The sequence below is a fragment of the Vipera ursinii genome (genome assembly GCF_947247035.1).
Source record: "Vipera ursinii genome assembly, chromosome: 2".
Classification (NCBI taxonomy): Eukaryota; Metazoa; Chordata; class Lepidosauria; order Squamata; family Viperidae; genus Vipera; species Vipera ursinii.
Window position 1 is genome coordinate 6,651,039 of NC_139513.1, and position 24,317 is coordinate 6,675,355.

Consider the following 24,317-nt stretch of genomic DNA (forward strand, 5'->3'; position numbering starts at 1 on the left):
GGAGGCATTAGCCCGCTGCTCCACCAAGGCTCTGTTGATCACTTGATCACTCGATCACTTCCTGGCTGACTTGGTGTCAAAACATTATTTGAAACCTTTTCTTACCAGTAGTATTCTCTTCGAAGTTGTTGATTTATGTACTCCCCCTCTAGGATTTAAAGGGGACTTTCCCTATTTGAAGGATTCCTTTATTTTATATTCTTCATCATTTTATATTCTTAAGCTGTCAGCAAGATATCCTAGCCTAACTCTCCTCTACAGAAATCCCAGTGAAATATTCTCTGACTGGTAGCTGCTCAGTCTCTGCATTAAGTCAACCAGTGAAGGGGAGACTGAACTTCTCTGGTTCACTTGCTAACCAGTAAAACTGCTCCTCTTCTTAGGATATTTTTCATTTAATTCAGCCAGAATATCCTCACTGATTTCATTTTAACAAGTTCCACACTCTGGTATAACTGTGAACAGATCTTAAGCTTCAGTGTAACATCTTTTGGGAAGAGTGCTCTACCCTTCCCTTCTCCAATTACAACACTGTTGGAAAAGATGATTCCAGACTCCTGATTTTCAGTTCCTATAGATCCACATGGCTCTTTTCCTTCTGGTTTTTCCTCAAGGCTAAGAGCATCTTCTTTGATCTCTTCCTTGACTTCCTTGTCCTTCCCTAAAGCTGATCCAGGTTTTCTGAAATGTCTTCTCCAAGCATGGTGCCTGCAAGGAGAGCTGGTTCTTGACTTGGGGTCCATCCCCCGAATTAAATGTCCACATCCTGAGATTCTTATGGATACATTTGCTTTCTTTCCATGAGCATCTCACTGCTGCCTCACATTTAGTTTGCAATCATCTATTATTTTGACATCATTTTCACAAATATTCTTATCAAGTTTGATCATTCTTTTTCAGTGCATCATTGAAGTTCCTGTAATAAATGTTTTAGTCCTTGTTGCTAAAAATCAGACATTTTCCTACTGGAGTTTACTGATGCACCTCTATCAGGAAATAGAAAGAAACTGTTGTGATTCAGCGTCATCCTATGGTTTCAGCAGCTGAGTCAGATGATTCTGAAGAGGAGGAGGAGGAGGGGTTTGGAGAGCCTTTGGTGTCAGAGGAAGGTTCTGATGCACCGCAGAACTCTCAGCCTGGCCCCTCCCATCTTGTTCCTCGTCAGACCCAGCTGTGTGAGCATGAATGTTTGGAAGAAGATCATCCACAGCTGGCTCTGTTCAGGGATGCTAGGAGCAGGAGACAATCTAGCAGAACTGAGCAGAGGAAAGCAATGAGGCAACTCGGGAGAAGGCAATGAGAAGCCACGGCTTGGGACTGCTGTTAAAAGGGGAATGTGTGGGAGGTGCTGGTTGCTAAAGGCAACTGTTTGAAGAGCTTCTGCTAGAATCCTGGTCTGTTATTGTTTAACTCTTGTTTAACCTTTTTGGTTTAAGTCTTGTTTGAACTTTTCGTTCAAATAAATTTGGTTGGGTTATTTCCAGCCTGTTGATTATAAAAAGGGGTTGTCCCTGACATTCAAACAGGGCCGGTCATAGGCTGGAACAGAACAGAAACTCAGAAAGGATCTTACCTAAATTTTCAGGCTGAAAAATGAATTGGTGGGGGATTTGTGCTTTTAGACTTGCAAGATTCTCTTAATAGCACTCCAATAAAGTAGAACTAGTTCCTGTGGTCATATTTCCTGTTTGGTCTAACTGGGAGAAGATTAACTTGGGAACTTTCATCTTAAAAAAATAATCCATGCTTTTGGGTAATCACCCTTTATTTTCAAGGAGTTTATGAACAATCTTTTTGCTGTTTTGCAATTTATTTGATACCTGCTGTAGAATGTTCTCTATAATTGATCAATAGATTGTCTATTATATTTTCTCAATACATATTTTTTCAGTATATGATTGACCAATTTTGCTGAACCTTTCTCGTTCACTTATGAACTTAGTGGTAATACTTGTTGTCCTAATTAAGCATGTTTGCACATTAAAAAATGTAGAAGAAAAAGTCACACATAAAAATACCAGGTGGGATAGCAAACCAAGGTTTCTACTTTTAAAATTCCCGGTCTTTCCATTCTAGTTCCATCCCTTTCTGGAGAAGAATGAATTCTACAATCTTTCCCACTGGAATCTTTACATGGACCATAATGGAGAGATAACTGCAGATATGGACATTGAGTTCTTAGTAATTTCACCGGAGGGGGATTTGATCAAAAGGAAAGTGGGGAGTATTGAAAGACAGAGAGTTATTATTAACCAAATTGCTCTTTCATGGCTAAATCTACTTAACAAGGTGGGTAAAATATTGCTGTGTTTTTTTTCTTTTTTTCTAAATATTATGACCCATTGCAAGTGGGCCAACTCTAGTCACCATGGCAAATGACCCTCAACGAGAGCTGAATGTACAGAAGAGAAAACTTAACATTTTATAAATTGCTTATGGGGACTTTACTCTTCACACAAGTGTCCTTCAGATGCCATGACAAGGAATATTCTTTTAAACTGATTCAGTCATGTCCAATAATGGATGCTGGGTGATTATTCTTTAGGATGGAGATCATGGATCAAACTAGTGAGAAATATTCTGGCATTTGTGTTGCACATTTGTGTTGCTAACCTAAAGTTCATTTAACCAGTGTCTGCATTAAGGTTTGGACTGAATCAGATGAAATATAGTTGTGACGGGTTAGAGGTCCTGTTGGTCCTTGTGAGAAATAAGCTTCACTTTCTGCAGATTGAAGAATGTCTCTCTTGAAAGGTCACGGATGTTCTATAATGTTTTTAAGCAGCCCAAACCTGGCCAGAGTTATCCATGTCTCTCTTTCACCCTATTGGGATGAGCCATAGGCCTTCTGCTTCTCTGAAGAAGGTCCAAAGATTTAGGTTCACATGAAATCATAAAGGCTGTTTTGATGTGAGATAATGTCCATAACCTGGAAAACTGAAGAACCAAAACAAGACTTTGATCCAGAGAAAAGCCCTTCCTCATTCTGGAAATAACAAGGGAGAATTTGAAAGGAAATGCTACTTAGATTTGGGCTTTGGGTTGTAAGAGGGCACAACTGAAAAAACCTAGTGTTGTGTACTGGGTTTCTTGCAACTAGGAGGCAAGATGAGAGAGTTCAAACAGGAACATTGCTTTATTGCAGAACAGGAACAGAATGAGAAACTAAGTCTTCTATGCAGCGACTTATACTGCTGGCCACTAGGTGGCGGCCAATAGGTTTGAAGGAACCTATTGCCACTGTAGAGCCAACCAATGATCGTCCTGGAGACTGCACGTCTGGGAAGCCAGCGACCCTTACACAGACTCCCTGATTAAGCAATCTCAAGCAGCATTCAAAGACATGTGGAAACAGTTCAAGTAAATAGGCCCAATACATTACACCTAGAATGCATTTTTTATCTTTATTGTTAGCTACCTTAAGTCCCTATGAGCAAAAAGGAGGGTGTTCCCTAATTGTTGTTCTTCAGTAAAAAAAAAACAAAAAACCAAAACCCAGATACAGAGTTGGACACAAGTCTTCTACTCTTGTCCCACTTGCTGAAGATGAAAAGGTACCTGACTTACCCTTTTTGAGGGACAAGTTCTCATGACCTCTCCTGCATCTTAACCCAATTCTTGAAACTAGGCAGTTTTAGTTGAGAGCCATATAAATTGAAGAAAGAAACACACAAATAAAGAAAGCCTTGATTTTTAAGGATTTTTCCCCCTTTCTATCTTAATTGGGATATGGTTTTGGACTACTTTCAAAGGGAAGCAGTTTTGCAATGTTTTATATGCTCCCGATGAAGCCTATCCAGATCCTACTGGTATGAAGTTTCTTTCTCCATTGCAGTTTTATTTTATTTAATAAATCTAATATAATGAAAAATAATGCATCTTTTACAATAATTTATTTTCCAAAATTTAATGCAAGATCATCATACTCTACTTTAAAATCATAGTTATATTTATATATTTATAAATATATTTATATATTTATATTTATTAAATTTTTATACCGCCCTTCTCCCGAAGGACTCAGGGCGGTGTACCGGGCAGTAAATATCAAAATACGAAATACAAAAGTTAAAAAACATTAAATAATTATGCCCGATGTAATACATTAGTTAAAATCCATGTTAAAACCCCAGACCCCAAACCCATCAGACCAGGCCGGCTTGTTCAAATAAATAAGTTTTTAGATCACGTCAGAAGGAGCGGAGGTCGGAGGCCATCCGGAGCTCAACCGGTAAGCGGTTCCACAGGTCTGGCGTGCCCACAGAGAACGCCCTCCCCCTGGGGCCCACCAGTCGACATTCTCTGATCGGAGGCACCCTGAGGAGGCCCTCTCTGTGGGAGCGCACAGGACAGAGGGAGGTTGACGCCGGCAGCAAGTGTTGCCGTAGGTAATCCGGACCCATGCCATGTAGGGCTTTATAGGTCATCACCAGCACCTTGAATCTCACCCGGAGGGCAACTGGAAGAATGGAGAAGTGCATGTTAACAAGGCTAGGAGGAGGAACCAAACTGGCTGTCACTTAAGGCTTAAATCTATTCAATTCCATCCCTCCTGATTTTCTTAAGTGGAAAAATCCTTTATTTCGACATTAGATGCCAAAGCAAAGGGGAGTGAGTAAATAAACAATCTGCCAGTATTTATCTCTCTTAAATCTGTTTGGAAGGAGTCAGTGATTTCATGTTTATCTAAGTGAAGCTCAGGAACTATTTGGCCAATGTTAATGTCTACATTCATTTTCATACATGCTTAGTCCAAATCTATTTTCTTTAGATTTCCTTGTTTTTCAGTTTAGTCTCTGCCTCAGTCCCAATGTGTGGAAAATTGTCATCCTGGATTCGTCAAACAGAAGCGAGAAGGAGAGCCAATTTGCTGCTATGATTGCATTCCTTGTCCAAAGGGGACTATCTCCACTCAGGAAGGTGGGCGACACCAGGGAAAAGGGCAAGCCTTGTGGAAGTGGATTCAGCTGAAACATGGTCACGAAAGTACAAGTTAAAAGACAGATTGAAGCTCAACTGATTTTTGTTGTTTCTGCCAGCAGTTTGGCAGTTTGATTCTCACCATCTCATGGTTGACTCAACCTTCCATCCTTCCAAGGTGGTAAAATGAGGACCCAGATTGTTGGTGGAAATAGGCTGATTCTGTAAACCACTTAGAGAGGGCTGTAAAGCATTGTGAAGTGGTTTATAAGTCTAAGCACTATTGCCATTGCTATTATCTTCAAATTGCACAATTTCTTATCTAGAGGGAGGAATAGCAGAAAAACCTTGAGGGAGGCCGTAGGAAGAGATAGGAGGGTGTAGCAGATTGCACAAGCTTCTCTACTGCCAGGGAAAAAAAATCTCTTCTGCTTTTTAGTTTGGATTCTAAATTATTTGCTGAACTAACTTTTTTTCCCCATGGCTAATTAGATTTCAAAAAATAGGCATCCAGAGTCAAGTATATTAAGAAGTGCCATCTGGCAGGTCCAGGAAATATGCCTAGAAAGATTATTTGATTTATTATCTACTTCTAATACTGTTGGTTTGGGTTTTTCCCCGCGTAGAACTAAAGGTGTAGGAGCAACGTTTCGACGGAATCCCATCTGTCATCATCAGGCTGGTGGCTTCAGCTCCCAGAAGAAGGAAGCTGAAGCCACCAGCCTGATGATGACGGATGGGATTCCGTCGAAACGCTGCGCCTACACCTTTAGTTCTACGCGGGGAAAAACCCGAATAACCAAAGATCCACATACAAACACCCGCGAAAACCTCAGAAAACATATTTTGTTGTTGTTAATTGCGAAGTCGTGTCCGACCCATCGCGACCCTATCGACAATGTTCCTCCAGGCCTTCCTGTCCTCTACCATCTTCTGGAGTCCATCTAAGCTCACGCCTACTGCTTCAATGACTCCATCCAGCCACCTAATTCTCTGTCGTCCCCTTCTTCTATTGCCCTCAATCTTTCCCAGCATTAGGCTCTTCTCCAGTGAGTCCTTCCTTCTCATTAGGTGGCCAAAGTATTTGAGTTTTAGCTTCAGGATCTGGCCTTCTAAAGAGCAGTCAGGGTTGATCTCCTCTAGGACTGACCGGTTTGATCGCCTTGCAGTCCAAGGAACTCGCAGGAGTCTTCTCCAGCACCATAGTTCAAAGGCTTCAATTCTTTGGTGCTCAGCCTTTCTTATGGTCCAGCTTTCACTGCCATACATTGCAACTGGGAAGACCATAGCCTTGACTATACGCACTTTTGTTGGCAGGGTGATGTCTCTGCTTTTTAGTGTGCTGTCTAGATTTGCCATGGCTTTCCCCACAAGGAGCAAGCGTCTTTTAATTTCTTGGCTACAGTCCCCATCTGCAGTGATCTTGGAGCCCAGGAAAATAAAATCTGTCACTACCTCCATTTCTTCCCCATCTATTTGCCAGGAATTGAGAGGGCCGGATGCCATGATCTTGGTTTTCTTAATGTTTAGTTTCAACCCAGGTTTTGCACTCTCCTTCTTCACCCGCAACACGAGGCTCTTTAGTTCTTCTTCACTTTCTGCCATTAGAGTGGTATCATCTGCATATCTTAGGTTGTTGATGTTTCTTCCGGCAATCTTAATTCCAACTTTTGATTCATCTAGCCCTGCCTTTCTCATGATGTGCTCTGCATATAAGTTAAATAGGCAGGGCGACAGTATACAGCCTTGCCGGACTCCTTTCCCAATTTTGAACCAATCAGTGGTTCCGTGTCCAGTTCTCACTGTTGCTTCTTGGCCCGCATATAGATTTCTCAAGAGACAAATAAGATGGTCTGGTATGCCCATCTCTTTAAGGACTTGCCAGAGTTTGTTATGATCCACACAATCAAAGGCTTTAGCATAGTCAATGAAGCAGAAGTAGATGTTTTTCTGGAACTCTCTAGCTTTCTCCATGATCCAGCGTATGTTAGCAATTTGATCTCTAGTTCCTCTGCCTCTTCGAAATCCTGCCTGTACTTCTGGTAGTTCTCGATCCACATACTGCTGGAGTCTAGCTTGTAGAATTTTAAGCATAACTTTACTAGCATGAGAAATGAGTGCAATGGTGCGATAGTTTGAACATTCTTTGGCACTGCCTTTCTTTGGAATTGGAATGTAAACTGATCTTTTCCAGTCCTGTGGCCACTGTTGAGTTTTCCAAATTTGTTGGCAAATTGAGTGTAGCACTTTTACTGCATCGTCTTTTAAGATTTTGAATAGCTCAGCTGGAATACTGTCACCTCCACTAGCTTTGTTGTTGCTCAGCTTTTCTAAGGCCCACTTCACTTCACATTCTAGGATGTCTGGCTCGAGGTCAGTGACCACCTCATTGTGATTATCAGTGACGTTAAGCTCATTCTTGTATAGTTCCTCTGTGTAATTTTGCCACCTCTTCTTAATCTCTTCTGCCTCTGTTAGGTCCCTGCCATTTTGGTCCTTTATCATGCCCATTTTTGCATGAAACGTTCCTTTCATCTCTCCAATTTTCTTGAAAAGATCTCTGGTCCTCCCTATTCTATTGTTTTCTTCTATTTCTTTGCATTGTTCATTTAAGAAGGCATTCTTATCTCCTCTAGCTATTCTTTGGAATTCTGCATTTAATTGGGCATATCTTTCTTTTTCTCCCTTGCCTTTCGCTTCCCTCCTTTCCTCAGCTATTTGCAAAGCTTCCTCAGACAGCCATTTTGCTTTCTTGCATTTCTTTTTCATGGGGATGGTTTTGGTTGCTACCTGTTGTACAATGTTGCGAACCTCTGTCCATAGTTCTTCAGGCACTCTGTCTATCAGATCTAATTCCTTAAATCTATTTGTCACCTCTACTGTATATTCAACAGGGATATGATTTAATTCATACCTGAGTTGCCTAGTGCTTTTCCCTACTTTCTTTAATTTAAGTCTAAACTTTGCAACAAGAAGCTCATGGTCTGAGCCACAGTCAGCTCCTGGTCTTGTTTTTACTGACTGTATAGAGCTTCTTCATCTTTGGCTGCAGAGCATATAGTCAATCTGATTTCTGTGTTGACCGTCTGGTGATGTCCATGTGTAGAGCCGTCTCTTGGGTTGTTGGAAAAGAGTGTTTGCTATGACCATCGTATTCTCTTGACAAAATTCTATCAGCCTGTGCCCTGCTTCATTTTGTACTCCAAGGCCAAACTTGCCTGTTATTCCAGTTATCTTTTGGCTTCCTACTTTAGCATTCCAATCCCCCATGATGATAAGGACATCATTTCTGGGTGTTAGTTCTATAAGGTGCTGTAGGGCTTCATAGAACCGGTCAATTTCATCCTCTTCAGCACCGGTGGTTGGGGCATAGACTTGGACTACTGTGATATTGAATGGTTTGCCTTGGATTCGAACTAAGATCATTCTGTCATTTTGAGGATTGTATCCCAGTATTGCTTTTCCTATTTTTTTATTGACTATGAAGGCTACTCCATTTCTTCTGAGGGATTCTTGCCCGCAGTAGTATACCTGATGGTCATCTGAATTAAATTCACCCATTCCTGTCCATTTTAGTTCGCTGATACCTAAGATGTCAATGTTTAGTCTTGTCATCTCTTTTTTGACCACGTCCAGCTTTCCTTGATTCATGGATCTTACATTCCAAGTTCCTATGGATATAAAATCTTTACAGCATCGGACTTTCCTTTCACCACCAGACACATCCACAGCTGAGCGTCCTTTCGGCTTTGGCCCAGTCGCTTCATTCTTTCTGGCGCTACTAGTACTAGCCCTCTGCTCTTCCCCAGTAGCATATTGGACGCCTTCCGACCTGAGGGGCTCATCTTCCAGCGTCATATCGTTTTGCCTTTTGGTACTGTCCATAGGATTTTCATGGCAAAGATACTGGAGTGGTTTGCCATTTCCTTCTCACGTTTTGTCAGAACTCTCTGCTATGACCTGTCCGTGTTGGGTGGCCCTGCACGGCATAGCTCATAGCTTCAGTGAATTACGCAAGCCCCTTCGCCACGACAAGGCAGTAATCCATGAAGGGGTATATATATATATATATATATGTTTTTTTTGAAAATGATATTCTTCTTACTGTCTTTCTGTAGAGATTTTAACCAATGCTTCTCAGAAAATGCTGCTGGTAACAATTGTTATCCCAAGAAGGTATTTCTTGAAAGGTGAAAGTAAACAATATTAAAAAAAATGTTGCTTTTTTGGTTTACTCAGATGCAGAAAAATGCACCAAGTGTCCAGATGAAAAATATCCAAATGAAGACAGAATCCAATGTATCCCCAAAGTTATATCCTTCCTTTCTTATGAAGAACATCTGGGCATCACCCTGATCTCATTTGTCCTATTCTTGTTCTTAGCCACAGGATTTGTTTTAATTCTTTTCATTAAATACCGAGACACTCCCATTGTCAAAGCCAACAACCGGGACCTCTCCTACATCTTCCTGGTCTCCCTCCTGCTTTGCTTCTTGTCTCCTCTTCTCTTCGTTGGTCAACCAACAAAAGCCACCTGCCTTCTCCGACAAACAGTTTTCAGCATCATCTTCTCAGGTGCCATTTCTTCTCTCTTGGCCAAGACAATAACAGTGGTGCTGGCTTTCTTGGCCACAAAACCAGGAAACCGAGCGAAGAGATGGTTGGGGAAGAGATTGGCCAACTCCATCATCGTTTCTTGTTCTACTGTCCAAATTATGATCTGCTCCATCTGGTTGGGAACTTCTCCCCCATTCCCTGACTCTGACTTCCACTCGCAGCCTGGAGTGATTATTCTGCAATGCAATGAAGGCTCTCTTTTCATGTTCTACATCACCCTCAGCTACCTGGGCTTCCTGGCTGCCATTTGCCTCACATTGGCTTTCCTGGCCAGGAATCTCCCTGGGGCCTTCAATGAAGCCAAGCTGATCACCTTCAGCATGCTGGTCTTCTGCAATGTCTGGGTCTCCTTCCTGCCCACCTACCTGAGCACCAAAGGAAAATACATGGTGGCTGTTCAGGTCTTCTCCATCTTGTCCTCCACTGCTGGTCTGCTGGGCTGTGTCTTCATCCCCAAGTGCTATATTATCATTCTGAGGCCAAACCTGAATAGAAAGGAACATCTTACAACCAGACATAATGTATAAATGTGAGCTAGAGGAATTTCCACTCTCAAACATTCCAACAGTCCAAGCATAGAAATTGTTTCAAGCTGTCCCCCATCGGACAATGATTTTGAGCTGAAATAATCAAAGGGAAATTGGAAGATAGTCCATCCCCATCCTTATCCAGTATAATTGTAAGATGTCCTTTTTTGAGCCATTGAATTAATATATTTGCCCTGTGCCCTTAATGTAGCTGAAGACTGAAATGCCACACCTGAAATATTTGAAACTTGTGCAATAAGAATGTTGTTAATATGCCAGAAATATTTTTGGATAGTTTTGGTTGTCTCAATATTTTTGGTTGTCTCAAAGTTCCATTATTTTAATTTTATCATAGGTTATCAAAAATTGGGTAATAATAATAAACAACAACAACAACAACTTTATTGTCACTTTAAATGTACACCAATTGGTATACATCAAAATGGAATATCATTGCATACAGCTCTCAAAGGGTCACCACCTCCGATATACACTCCTTGTTCGTGGCCAGCTCAAGTTTCAGATTGTCCATTTTAGTCTCTAGGGAACAAATGATGGCAAACAGGACAGATGGAAATGGAGCTCTATGTGGATTAGCCCTCAAATTAGCTTGTATTCCTGCATGACAACCTCGCCTCCTTTCCTTTTTTGCACTATTGTACTCAAGATCTCAGCATCATCAGCAAAAGGAGAACTGAGAGATACCTCCCAGCTAAATTAGGAGGTTATTAATGTGGATTATCCAACTGGTCAAATTATGTGGAAATAAAATAAGAGGGGAGCTGAAATATAGCCTCCGAAGAACTCACTACACAACTCTATCTATCTATCTATCTATCTATCTATCTATCTATCTATCTATCTATCTATCTATCTATCTATCTCCATTGTATGGAGCTTCTAACTCCAGGACTTTAACATATTGAGTTACAGACCCAGTGTACAATCTGAGGGTTCTCCAGAACTTATAACTCTTGCTCAATAAGCAGGTGGCAATTATGGCTCAGAGAGCCTTTGCACCAGTTGTGCCCTTTCTTAGATCAGCAGTCCCTGTGCTCAGTCATTTAAGCTCTGGTAATCTCAGACTTGGACTACTGCTTCAGTTGGTGCAGAACACAGCTTCATGGGCAGTTCTTGGGTGCCCTAGAATGATCCATATTACATCACTGTTCTGAAAGATGCACTGACTGCCAGTTTGCTTTTGGGTCCAATTCAAGATGTTAGTTATCACTTTTAAAGTCCTTCATAATATGGATCTAGGCTACCTGATGAACTGGTTCACCCCAATGAAATTAGCCCACCCCACTGGCACCAGCAGAAGGGACATGCTGCAGACTCCATTAGCCAAGGAATTTCAGCTGATGGGGTCATGAAGAAGAGCCTTTTCTGCCATAGGTCACATCCTCTGGAACATCATAACCCCCAAGGTGAGATCCACCATTTTGGACTTTGAAAAGACATTGAAGACATGGCTATGCCAACTAGCCTAGGGCACCAATGGAGTTGTCAGACTTTGGGGGTGGCTAATATTGTAGATAACACCCCACTTTCTCCCTGTACATGCTTTTCTGCCTTGGTTAGTTTCATTTTAACTGAGTTTTTAAATCTAAAATTGCTATTTGTTTTATTGTTTTATACTGCATTTTCAATGAATATCTGTAAACTACCTAGAATTGCCTCTGGTCAGATGGGCAGTATGCAAATTTAATAAATGAAATGAAATAAACATTTAATAAATAAAGGAGGAATTTGCAAACCAAATACTGATATTTCTTTATAAGCAACTTCCCCCTTTTTCCTTCATTTCTTTGTATCTTTTATAAACAATAAATAATAGCTGAGTAGAGATTGACATATTATGTATTAATAGCAAGTCTTCAGTTCAAGATAGAAACATTTATTATATTGCAAAATACTTTAATCCATTTTGCCATGGTCTTATCAATATCACATTTAGCTTTAAATATAGAATTTAAACAATCTTTTCCTCTCTAAGATTTCAGAAATCATAATTAATATTAACCATAATGTTTTTCCTTATTTGTAAAACTTTAAGTTATCTAAATAACATTATAAAACCCCAGTGAGACCACACCTGGAATACTGCAACCAGTTTTGGTCACCATACTACAAAAAAGACAATGAAATCTTGGAAAAAGTACAAAGAAGAGCAACTAAGATGATCAAAGGCCTGGAGAGTAAAACACATGAAGAATGGTTGCAGGACTTTGGTTTGGCTAGTCTAAAGAATATAAGAATTAGGGGTGACATGATAGTAGTATTCCATTATTTGAGGGGCTGCCTCAAAGAGGGGGGTAAAAGTGTTCTCTGAAGACAAAAGGGCAGGACAAGAAACAATGGTTGGAAACTGATCAAAAAGAGAAGCAACCTGGAATTAAGGAGAAACTTCCTAGCAGTGAGGACAATTAATCAATGGGACAGCTTACCTTCAGAAATCATGGGCACTCTATCACTGGCGGTTTTTAAGAAGATACTGGATAGTCACTTATCTGAGATTGTATAGGTTCTTCTGCTTGAGCAGGAGTCTGGATTAGAAGACCTTCAGGGTCCCTTCCTAAAACTAACTTTGTCTACCTAATGAGTAGGAAGGACTCACTGGAGAAGAGCCCAATGCTGGGAAAAACTGAGGGCAAGAGAAGAAGGGGACGACAGAGAATGAGGTGGCTGGATGGAGTCACTGAAGCAGTAGGCGTGAGCTTAAATGGACTCCAGAAGATGGTAGAGGACAGGAAGGCCTGGAGGAACATTGTCTATAGGGTCATGATGGGTCGGACATGACTTCACAGCTAACAACAACAAGGGTACCTTCCAGCTCTATTCTATTCTATTCTATTCTATTCTATTCTATTCTATTCTATTCTATTCTATTCTATTCTATTCTATTCTATTCTATTCTATTCTATTCTATTCTATTCCATTCCATTCCACTCCACTCCACTCCACTCCACTCCACTCCACTCCACTCCACTCCACTCTAGAGGACAGGAAGGCCTGGAGGAACATTGTCCATGGGGTCGCGATGGGTCGGACACGACTTCGCAACTAACAACAACAACACTGTGTAACTTCCTGAATTGTCTCCCTTTCATGGGAATCTTCATGAAGAGCAAGAGAGACATGCAATATCATCTGTCAAGGTTTCATAGAGTGAGTGTAAGTTACATATCCGTATCCGTATATATCAAGTTACTGCCTTGTATGTCATTTGAAGTGGTGATACAAGGGAATAATGCAGAGTACCCAAATTGCAAAGAAAGAAAGAAAGAAAGAAAGAAAGAAAGAAAGAAAGAAAGAAAGAAAGAAAGAAAGAAAGAAAGAAAGAAAGAAAGAAAGAAAAAAAAGAGAAAGCCCTATATTCTGAAAGTAACCAATATGCCTTTATTCAAGGAGTCTGGTATAAATATCAGTTTTCACTTCTTTTTTAGTTGCTCCTTCTTATTCAAATCAGGTCTCAGAATAATTATATAGCATTTTGGGGAAAAGATGCAACCCAGTAATCCAGCTGCTAAAGCCAAAATGGAGAAGGGCGGGATAAAAATGGAATTAAAATAAAATAAAATAAATATATTTCCCTTTGGTGCTCAGATAAGTGGGAACAAATGACACCCAGACACTGCAGAAGACCAACATGCTGAAGGTGATAAATTTGGCTTCATTGAAGCTGTCAGGTAGATTCCTAGCTAGGAAGGCCACTGTGAAGGTGACAGCAGTCAAGAACCTCATGAAAACAAGCACTGTATTGAACATTTCGGTTAAACCTTCATTACATTCCAAGACAATTTCTTTTTTTAATTAAAAAGTTTTATAAAAGTTACAATATTATCCCATCCCCAATCCACCCCTAAACCCCCCTCCCCCTCCCCCACTTCCCAAAGCTGATTACAGGGTTACAAATATATAACATAAACTAACTAACATTAATCAACTATCTAAATAACCAAATACATAATACACTTTAACCCGCCTATAACATGATTACAAACACTCTAAAAATATTATAAAATATTTTATATATGTATATATATATATATATATATATATATATATATATATATATATATATATATATATATATGTTTTCTGAGGTTTTCGCGGGTGCCTGTATGTGGATCAAAACACACTCCCACCCAATCAGAACACACTTGGTCCCCTACCCAATCAGAGCACACCTCCACAGAACACCTCCACAGAACACACCCCCTGTGGCAGTTTAAAAAAGAGGAACAAACAGCCACATGCTTCTCCCAGAAGAAGGAAGCTAAAGCCTGATGATGACGGATGGGATTCCATCGAAACGTTGCGCCTACACCTCTAGTTCTACGCGGGGAAAAACCCGAAAAACCAAGGATCCATATATATATATATATATATATATATATATATATATATATATATATATATATATATATATGTAGATCTAGAGTCTCGGGTTTCTTCCCGCGTTCCTTTCATCTTCAGAAAGTTGTGGCGACGTTTCGACAAAATCCCATCCGTCATCATCAGGCCGGAGTGTTCCTCCTGCTGCTACCAGGAGCAGTGCGTGGTCTGGCTGTTCCTTTCCTTCCAACTGCCGGTGGGGCTGTGTTCTGACTGGGAGGAGGCGTGGCTGCTTTCTGATTGGGTGGGGGTGTCCTCCGACTGAACAGCCAGACCACGCACTGCTCCTGGTAGCAGCAGGAGGAACACTCCGGCCTGATGATGACGGATGGGATTTCATCGAAACGTCACCACAACTTTCTGAAGATGAAAGGAACGCGGGAAGAAACCCGAGACTCTAGATCTACATATATATATATATATATATATATATATATATATATATATATATATATATATATATATGTTTCAAATGTTAACTATTTAGATTACCTTGCTAGGCCCCAAACATGGGGCAAATCTTTATTTCCTGTTTTCAGCCTATCTTGAAGGCTATCGAACAGGCAGTAGTCACACCGGACAATTCATATATTTGTGTAAATTTAATTCTTTGTTAGTAATTTACACATATATATATATATATATATATATATATATATATATATATATATATATATATATATATATATATATATATATATATATATAAATTAAAATTATAACAATCTAAAGTTTACTCATAAGCTAAATGGAACTTTTTAGTCCCATATTTTTTCTGAATATAATCTATCCATCTTCTCCAAACCGAAATGTATCTTTCTTGTGAATGATCCTTCAAGTAAGCAGAAATCTTAGCCATTTCTGCTAAATTTGACACTTTAAGCGTCCATTCCTCTATAGTAGGCAGGCAATCCTTCTTCCAGTATTGCCCTACCAATAACCTTGCAGCTGTTATCAAATTCAACATCAAATTAATTTCATTAGTATCACAATCTGTAATAACACCCAATAAAAATAATTGTGGAGTAAACTTTATCTTTCTCTTGAAAATCTTTTGGATGTTCCACCAAATTTTAATCCAAAAAGCTTTTATATTTCTACAAGTCCACCAAATATGAAAATAAGTAGCATCCAAACTACCACATCTCCAACATTTGGGCTGTAAGTTGGAATACATACAAGACAGCTTTTTAGGATCCAAATGCCATCTATAAAACATTTTATAAAAAATTTCTCTTAAGTTTTGGGCTTGAGTAAATTTTACATTTCTAACCCAAATTACCTCCCAAACATCCAATGGGATCGATTCTTGCATATTTTGAGCCCACTTTACCATGCAGTCTTTCACCAGTTCCGTTTCTGAATCTAATTCTATTAAAGCATTATAAATTCTCTTTATATGCGCTCGAGTTTGATCTTTAATCTGTTTTACCAAATTTTCATCCATCAGCATCAAACCAACCTTCTGATCTAACTTCCACCTAGCTTGCAATTGGGTATACTGAAACCAAGACTGTACAATATTTTCTTGTTTTAACTCTGCTACTGACCTTAATTGCCAATCATTCCCTACCAGTCTAAGTAATTGCTTATAAGACATCATATCTAAATTCACACCCATAGATACATATTTATATATTTATATATATTAAATTTTTATACCACCCTTCTTCCGAAGGACTCAGGGCGGTGTACAGGGCAATAAATATTAAAAAGCAAAGTACAAAAGTTAAAAAACAATTAAATAATTTATGCCCGATCTATACAATAGTTAAAACCATATTAAAAACCCAACCCCAAACCCATCAGACACCCTCTATTGCGTGTCCAGGAATCCCCCAAATTGGTATTTTATAATTCAACTTATAATAATACTGTCAGAATCCATTTATATCACATTTCATAAATGTATAGGTAGAACAATGTGCTTATTCTGGGGATTCTGCCATCTCTCCGAAGGGGGGGGGGGAGAGGATAGACTTTAGGCATCTTCAAACAACAGGGAACATTTGAACTGGGGGAGGGAGGGGGAGAGACAGATCTGGATTGCATCTTCATTTACAACAAAAGGAAGCAATAACCATAAAACCAAGGAGAGTTCCCTTTCCCATGGAAGGGCCTGACATCTGACCAGATGGATGAGGGGAGGGGCTGAAATGGGAATGCTTTATATAGGATTGAAATGTAACTTTGTTAGATTCCGTCTTGTATTGCCACAATCGATTCCATCCTAGTAAACATTTTCCTTTTGGACTAAACTTGCATCCAAGAGTTTTTATTTCCTAAGATGTGGATTGAGGTGGGTCCTGACAAATACTTTTTCCAAACACGCAATAAAGCACTTCTTAAAATGTGAGATTTAAAGGCCTTATCAACTTTTTTATCATAAATCAAATATGCATGCCACCCATATAATAAATCCCATCCCTCGAGATATAGTATACTTTTATTTGTTAAATTAAGCCAATCACTAACCAGTGTTAAAACCACTGCATCATAATATAGTTTCAGATTAGGTGCCTTAAGTCCTCCTCTTTCCCAAGCGTCTTGCAAAATCTTAAGTTTAACTCTCGGTTTTTTCCCCGCCCAAATAAATTTATTAATACCCTTCTGCCAATCATCCAAGTTAGCATCCTTTTTCAAAATAGGTATCATTTGAAACAGAAAGAGAAACTTTGGTAAAACATTAATTTTAACAGCTGCAATTTTTCCCAACAAAGATAATTGTAGTTTCTTCCAATTATTTAAATCCTTTTGTACTTTTAACCATAACATCTCATAATTATTCTTATATTTATTTATTTATTTATTTATTTATTTATTTATGTATTTATGTATTTATTTATTTATTTATTTATTTATTTATTTATTTATTTATTTATTTATTTATTTATTTATTTATTTATTTATATTTATATACCGCCCTTTCCCGAAGGACTCAGGGTGGTTTACAGGGTGATTAAAACGAAAAATACAAAAGTTAAAAACAATTTAAAAAATTATATCAATCCCTGAACAAATAAAAACCCCAGTTAAAATTAAAAAATAAAAATTCTCAGTCTGGGCCAGAGAGCTCGAAGAGCCAGGTCTTCAGGTTTTACCCAGATCCAGCTGCCATGGTTGATGTTGTCACAGCCAATCTAGAAGGAGAAGCATCTGAATGGCTAAATAATTTGTAGAATGAACAAGCACCTGAACTAGGGAACTTCCATCTCTTCATCTGAGGATTGAGAATCTGGTTCAAGGATGAGTCCATAGCCCTCCAGGTCAAGAAATATATTCATAAGGTGAAGCAAGCCAGCAGGCCTGCATTGGCATATGTGTGAGAATTGTGGAGGGTGGCAGGTCAGATTGAGAGGTGGCCAGAACAATCCCTGCTACATCACTTCAAAGAGGGTGTCGTGGTTCCGATAGATGAAACCCAATAAAGAACTTCAAGGCAAGGATTCTTCCTTAAAGAACATTTTATTCAGGAGACATAGTATCAGCACTACATAGTTGAACACAAAACTAGTCTCAGCCCCCGTCCATCGAATCACAAGAAAGAAAGCCCCCAGCCCAGACTACCCCCCTTTTCCCCTCAGATCTGCACACCCTCACCACTCCCCACAGGTCCCCAGACCGCCGCGAACTGCGCTGCTTGGGCCATTCGCTATCGTTGCCTGCCATGCAGTTCCTTGGCAGGCAAAGAGGCCGGCAGGGCTTCGGAGCGAGCTGTCTGCGGGGAAGGGTTTCCAGGGGAATGCTGCGCTGGTGCGCGTCCCTGGCCCCTTCCTGTCCTGCCAGAAGGCCCTGCTGGCTGCTGAGATATCCTGGCGCTCTTCCTCGGCCCACTGCGTCGGCGCTGGGTCATGTCGGCCAGCTGCGCATTTCCACGGCTGCTGCCCGGCCTGCCGGAAGGCCCCGGTGGCTGCTGGGGCATCGAGGGAGGCGCCGGTGGCTGCTGGGTCATCCCGGCAGCCGCGCTCTTCCCCGGCTTGCTGGAAGGCTGCAGACGCCGGCAGCTGGTCATGGGGCCCGGTGAGTCCCTCCGCAGCCTCACCGGGTGTCGGGCGTGTCGACCCCGACAACTAGTTTCCCTTCCCCCAGATACAAAGTAACAAGTAATATTCTCCAATTAGCCTGAAACGTGGGCTTTCACTCCAGCTTCTCATCACACCAAAATGTTATCAAGTCATCCTTGGATTCCCACAAGGCAGCATTAATTATTAAAGCTAGCTGAGCTCAAGCATTCATCCCACCCATCCCATTCTACACCTGATTCTAAGCAAGAGAAAAATCACGTTAAAAGCAAAAAGAGAAAATGGCTGTGATTTCCACTAGTTGTCAGAGCTGGAACATCCAATGTTAGCAGCATTGACAGAGGCACTAGATGAACATCTATCCCAAGCCTGTATCTGTTGGGGGGTTCCTGATCAGCTACAAGAGTGGTACCGAACAGCATTGAAGCTCAACATTGAGCTTGCTCGCTATAAAAAGTCAACTTCTCCAGCAACCAGAATAAAACCAGAACAAACCAGTTTGCTGCCACAGTGAAGAATCCCAGCAATCACAGCCACGGAACCTCCTATACAACAGGTCTGCAACCCGCGGCTCCGGAGCCACATGCGGCTCTTTCAGCTGTCTCTTGCGGCTCCCAGTCCTCTGCCATTTGCAGTTCAAAAAAAAAAGTGGGACTAAAAAAGTTCAACCAATCAATTCAAATACGCTGATGATACCCAACTTTTTCTTTCCACCCCGCACAAACCCAGCGATGCCCTCGCCGTGATGTCCCGTTGCCTGGAGGCGGTCCAGGTCTGGATGGGGAGAAACAGGCTTCGTCTCAATCCTGCCAAGACTGAGTGGCTGTGCATATCGGCACCTCGGGTTAACCAGATTATTCCACCTTTAACGATGGGGGGTGAGGTGTTACCCCCCCGTTGATAGGGCTTGTAGCTTGGGCATCCTCCTTGACTCCCGGCTCAATTTTGAAGACCATATAGGAGCCGTGACCAGCGGGGCTTTTGCCCAGGTTCGCCTGGTGGGACAGTTGTGACCCTACCTGAACCGAGATGCCCTATGCACAGTCACTCATGCGCTCGTGACCTCCAGTTTAGACTACTGCAACGCTCTCTACATGGGGCTGCCCTTGAAGACCACCCGGAGGCTCCAGCTGGTGCAGAATGCAGCCGTGCGAGTTGTGATGGGAGTTTCCCGATACTCCCATGTAACACCTCTACTCCGCGAGCTGCATTGGCTTCCGGTTGCCCTCCGGGTGAGATTCAAGGTGCTGGTAGTAACCTATAAAGCCCTAAATGGCTTGGGTCCGGGATATCTGAGGGAAGTTCCCTTCGTCCAGTGCACTCCCACAGGGAGGGTCTTCTCAGGGTGCCGCCGGTAAAAGATTGCTGGCGGGTAACACCCAGGGGGAGGGCCTTCTCAGTGGGTGCACCTGCCCTCTGGAACCAGCTGCCCGTGGAGCTGAGGACCGCCCCCAACCTCCGTTCATTCCGCCGGGACCTGAAGACCTGGCTCTTCGAGCTCTCTGGCACAGGCTGAGAATTTTAATTCTAATTTTAATTGGGGCTTTTTAGTTTTTCAGGGACTGTTATAATCTTTGTAATTGTTTTTAATTTTTGTATTTCTTGTTTTAATTACCCTGTTAACTGCCCTGAGTCCTTCGGGAAAGGACGGTATGTTGTTGTTGTTGTTGTTCGTTGCGAAGTCGTATCCGACCCATCGCGACCCTATGGACAATGTTCCTCCAGGCCTTCCTGTCCTCTACCATCTTTTGGAGTCCATTTAAGTTCACGCCTACTGCTTCAGTGACTCCATCGAGCCACCTCATTCTCTCTCGTCCCCTTCTTCTCTTGCCCTCAACCTTTCCCAGCATGAGGCTCTTCTCCAGTGAGTCCTTCCTTCTCATTAGGTGGCCAAAGTATTTGAGTTTTAGCTTCAGGATCTGGCCTTCTAAAGAGCAGTCAGGGTTGATCTCCTCTAGGATTGACCAGTTTGATCACCTTGCAGTACAAGGAACTCGCAGGAGTCTTCTCCAGCACCATAGTTCAAAGGCTTCAATTCTTTGGGGCTCAGCCTTTCTTATGGTCCAGCTTTCACTGCCATACATTGCAACTGGGAAGACCATAGCCTTGACTATACACACTTTTGTTGACAGGGTGATGTCTCTGCTTTTTAGTGTGCTGTCTAGATTTGCCATGGCTTTCCTCCCAAGAAGCAAGCGTCTTTTAATTTCTTGGCTACAGTCCCCATCTGCAGTGATCTTGGAGCCCAGGAAAATAAAATCTGTCACTACCTCCATTTCTTCCCCATCTATTTGCCAGGAATTGAGAGGGCCAGATGCCATGATCTTGGTTTTCTTAATGTTTAGTTTCAACCCAAGTTTTGCACTCTTCTTCTTCACCCGCAACAAGAGGCTCTTTAGTTCTTCTTCACTTTCTGCCATTAGAGTGGTATCATCTGCATATCTTAGGTTGTTGATGTTTCTTCCGGCAATCTTAATTCCAACTTTTGATTCATCTAGCCCTGCCTTTCTCATGATGTGCTCTGCATATAAGTTAAATAGGCAGGGCGACAGTATACAGCCTTGCCGGACTCCTTTCCCAATTTTGAACCAATCAGTGGTTCCGTGTCCAGTTCTCACTGTTGCTTCTTGTCCCGCATATAGATTTCTCAAGAGACGAATAAGATGGTCTGGTATGCCCATCTCTTTAAGGACTTGCCAGAGTTTGTTATGATCCACACAATCAAAGGCTTTAGCATAGTCAATGAAGCAGAAGTAGATGTTTTTCTGGAACTCTCTAGCTTTCTCCATGATCCAGCGTATGTTAGCAATTTGATCTCTAGTTCCTCTGCCTCTTCGAAATCCTGCCTGTACTTCTGGTAGTTCTCGATCCACATACTGCTGGAGTCTAGCTTGTAGAATTTTAAGCATAACTTTAGTAGCATGAGAAATGAGTGCAATGGTGCGATAGTTTGAACATTCTTTGGCACTGCCTTTCTTTGGAATTGGAATGTAAACTGATCTTTTCCAATCCTGTGGCCACTGTTGAGTTTTCCAAATTTGCTGGCAAATTGAGTGTAGCACTTTTACTGCATCGTCTTTTAAGATTTTGAATAGCTCAGCTGGAATACTGTCACCTCCACTAGCTTTGTTGTTGCTCAGCTTTTCTAAGGCCCACTTCACTTCACATTCTAGGATGTCTGGTTCGAGGTCAGTGACCACCTCATTGTAATTGTCAGGGACGTTAAGCTCATTCTTGTATAGTTCTTTTGTGTAATTTTGCCACCTCTTCTTAATCTATTCTGCCTCTGTTAGGTCCCTGCCATTTTGGTCCTTTATCATGCCCATTTTTGCATGAAACTTTCCTTTCATCTCTCCAATTTTCTTGAAAAGATCTCTGGTCCTCTCTATTCTATTGTTTTCTTCTATTTCTTTGCACCGTTCATTTAAGAAGGCATTCTTATCTCTTCTAGCTATTCTTTGGAATTCTGCATTTAATTGGGAATATCTTTCTTTTTCTCCCTTGCCTTTCGCTTCCCTCCTTTCCTTAGCTATTTGCAAAGCTTCCTCAGACAGCCATTTTGCTTTCTTGCATTTCTTTTTCTTTGGGATGGTTTTGGTTGCTACCTGTTGTACAATGTTGCGAACCTCTGTCCATAGTTCTTCAGGCACTCTGTCTATCAGATCTAATTCCTTAAATCTATTTGTCACCTCTACTGTATATTCAACAGGGATATGATTTAATTCATACCTGACTGGCCTAGCGCTTTTCCCTACTTTCTTTAATTTAATCCTAAACTTTGCAAGGAGAAGCTCATGGTCTGAGCCACAGTCAGCTCCTGGTCTTGTTTTTACTGACTGTATAGAGCTTCTCCATCTTTGGCTGCAGAGCATATAGTCAATCTGATTTCTGTGTTGACCGTCTGGTGATGTCCATGTGTAGAGCCGTCTCTTGGGTTGTTGGAAAAGAGTGTTTGCTATGACCATCGTATTCTCTTGACAAAATTCTATCAGCCTGTGCCCTGCTTCATTTTGTACTCCAAGGCCAAACTTGCCTGTTATTCCAGTTATCTTTTGGCTTCCTACTTTAGCATTCCAATCCCCCATGATGATAAGGACATCATTTTTTGGTGTTAGTTCTATAAGGTGCTGTAGGGCTTCATAGAACCGGTCAATTTCATCCTCTTCAGCACCGGTGGTTGGGGCATAGACTTGGACTACTGTGATATTGAATGGTTTGCCTTGGATTTGAACTGAGATCATTCTGTCATTTTGAGGATTGTATCCCAGTATTGCTTTTCCTATTTTTTTATTGACTATGAAGGCTACTCCATTTCTTCTGAGGGATTCTTGCCTGCAGTAGTATACCTGATGGTCATCTGAATTAAATTCACCCATTCCTGTCCATTTTAGTTCGCTGATACCTAAGATGTCGATGTTTAGTCTTGTCATCTCTTGTTTGACCACGTCCAGCTTTCCTTGATTCATGGATCTTACATTCCAGGTTCCTATGGAGAAAAAATCTTTACAGCATAGGACTTTCCTTTCACCACCAGACATATCCACAGCTGAGCGTCCTTTCGGCTTTGGCCCAGTCACTTCATTCTTTCTGGCGCTACTAGTACTAGCCCTCTGCTCTTCCCCAGTAGCATATTGGACGCCTTCCGACCTGAGGGGCTCATCCTCCAGCATCATATCCTTTTGCCTTTTGGTACTGTCCATAGGGTTTTCATGGCAAAGATACTGGGGTGGTTTGCCATTTCCTTCTCCAGTGGATCATGTTTTGTCAGAACTCTCTGCTATGACCTTTCCGTCTTGGGTGGCCCTGCACGGCATAGGTCATAGCTTCATTGAATTATGCAAGCCCCTTTGCCACGACAAGGCAGTAATCCATGAAGGGGAAGGATGGTATACAAATCCAATTAAATAAATAAATAAATAAATAAATAAATAAATAAATAAATAAATAAATAAATAAATATGCAGGTTAAGTGCATATCTTGCCTTGGCTCTACTCTTCAGTCAAACCCTGTTCTGCGCATGTGCGCATGTACACGCATGTGCACACATTTTTTGCCGCTCCCAGTTTTTCCTTTTGTGAGGGAACTGTTTCCGCGTGGCTCTTTCACTGTTTCATGTTGCTGACCCCTGTCCTAAACCATCTACAGGCCCACCGATCAAGTGCTTCAGGTGTGGCCAATAGGAGCATCGAGCATTGTCCTGTATCCCCAGCAGAGAGGTAGATTGGTACCACCAGAGAGGAAGAAACCTGCTTAGCAGCCAGCAAAAGAAAAGTCAAGCTGGATTGCACAAGAGCCTGTCACCCAGGTCGCATTGCCTACGCAGGGGAGAGTAGAGACTCCAGCTGGATTCACAACCACTCTGGCCTCCTACAACAATGATGATCAGGGGGAAAATGACCCAAAGGTGAGTTGACCCATCCCACCTTTTTCTCTCACTGCCAAGCTCATAGTCCCTAAGACAGGGGTACAAATGGACTTGAAGGTGCTAGTGGACTTAGGGTGCTCCCAATGCATTATCAGTTTGCCAATTGTCCTTAAGATGGGCACATGAGCAAGATTACTCTTCAAACCCATGAGATTTGAACAAGCAGATGGATCTTTAGTGGGAGGAAACTTAGTCACCCACCTGACTGAACCAGTACATTTAGAAATAGGTGAACATTGGGAGCTCATCCATTTTGTGGTGGCTCCAAAAATTACTGAAGGTGTGATTTTAGGTCTAGCTTGGTTAGACAAGTGGAAACCTTTTATTTGGTGGGAAAAGGGGATGAGGATCATGAGATTGCTGATAGGACCCAACCCATGTCTTGACTCTTTTAATGTTATCAGAGA

General features: G+C 41.4%; 1 protein-coding gene and 1 long non-coding RNA gene across 2 annotated transcripts in view; one reads left to right on the forward strand and one right to left on the reverse strand.

Moving 5' to 3' along the window:
- LOC310633278 (vomeronasal type-2 receptor 26-like) overlaps positions 1-10,064 on the forward strand; it is a gene marked incomplete at both ends in the record, with an annotated part of 45,177 nt that extends 35,113 nt beyond the window's left edge. Inside the window, 3 exons of the mRNA XM_083350978.1 lie at positions 2,077-2,289; positions 4,794-4,920; positions 9,160-10,064. Of these exons, the coding sequence (XP_083207104.1) occupies positions 2,077-2,289; positions 4,794-4,920; positions 9,160-10,064 (1,245 nt within the window). The remainder of the gene's footprint in view (positions 1-2,076; positions 2,290-4,793; positions 4,921-9,159) is intronic.
- The window catches only part of LOC310635946, an 871,275-nt gene that overhangs the window by 510,911 nt on the left and 336,047 nt on the right, over positions 1-24,317 (reverse strand). The gene's annotated exons all lie outside the window — the stretch shown is intronic.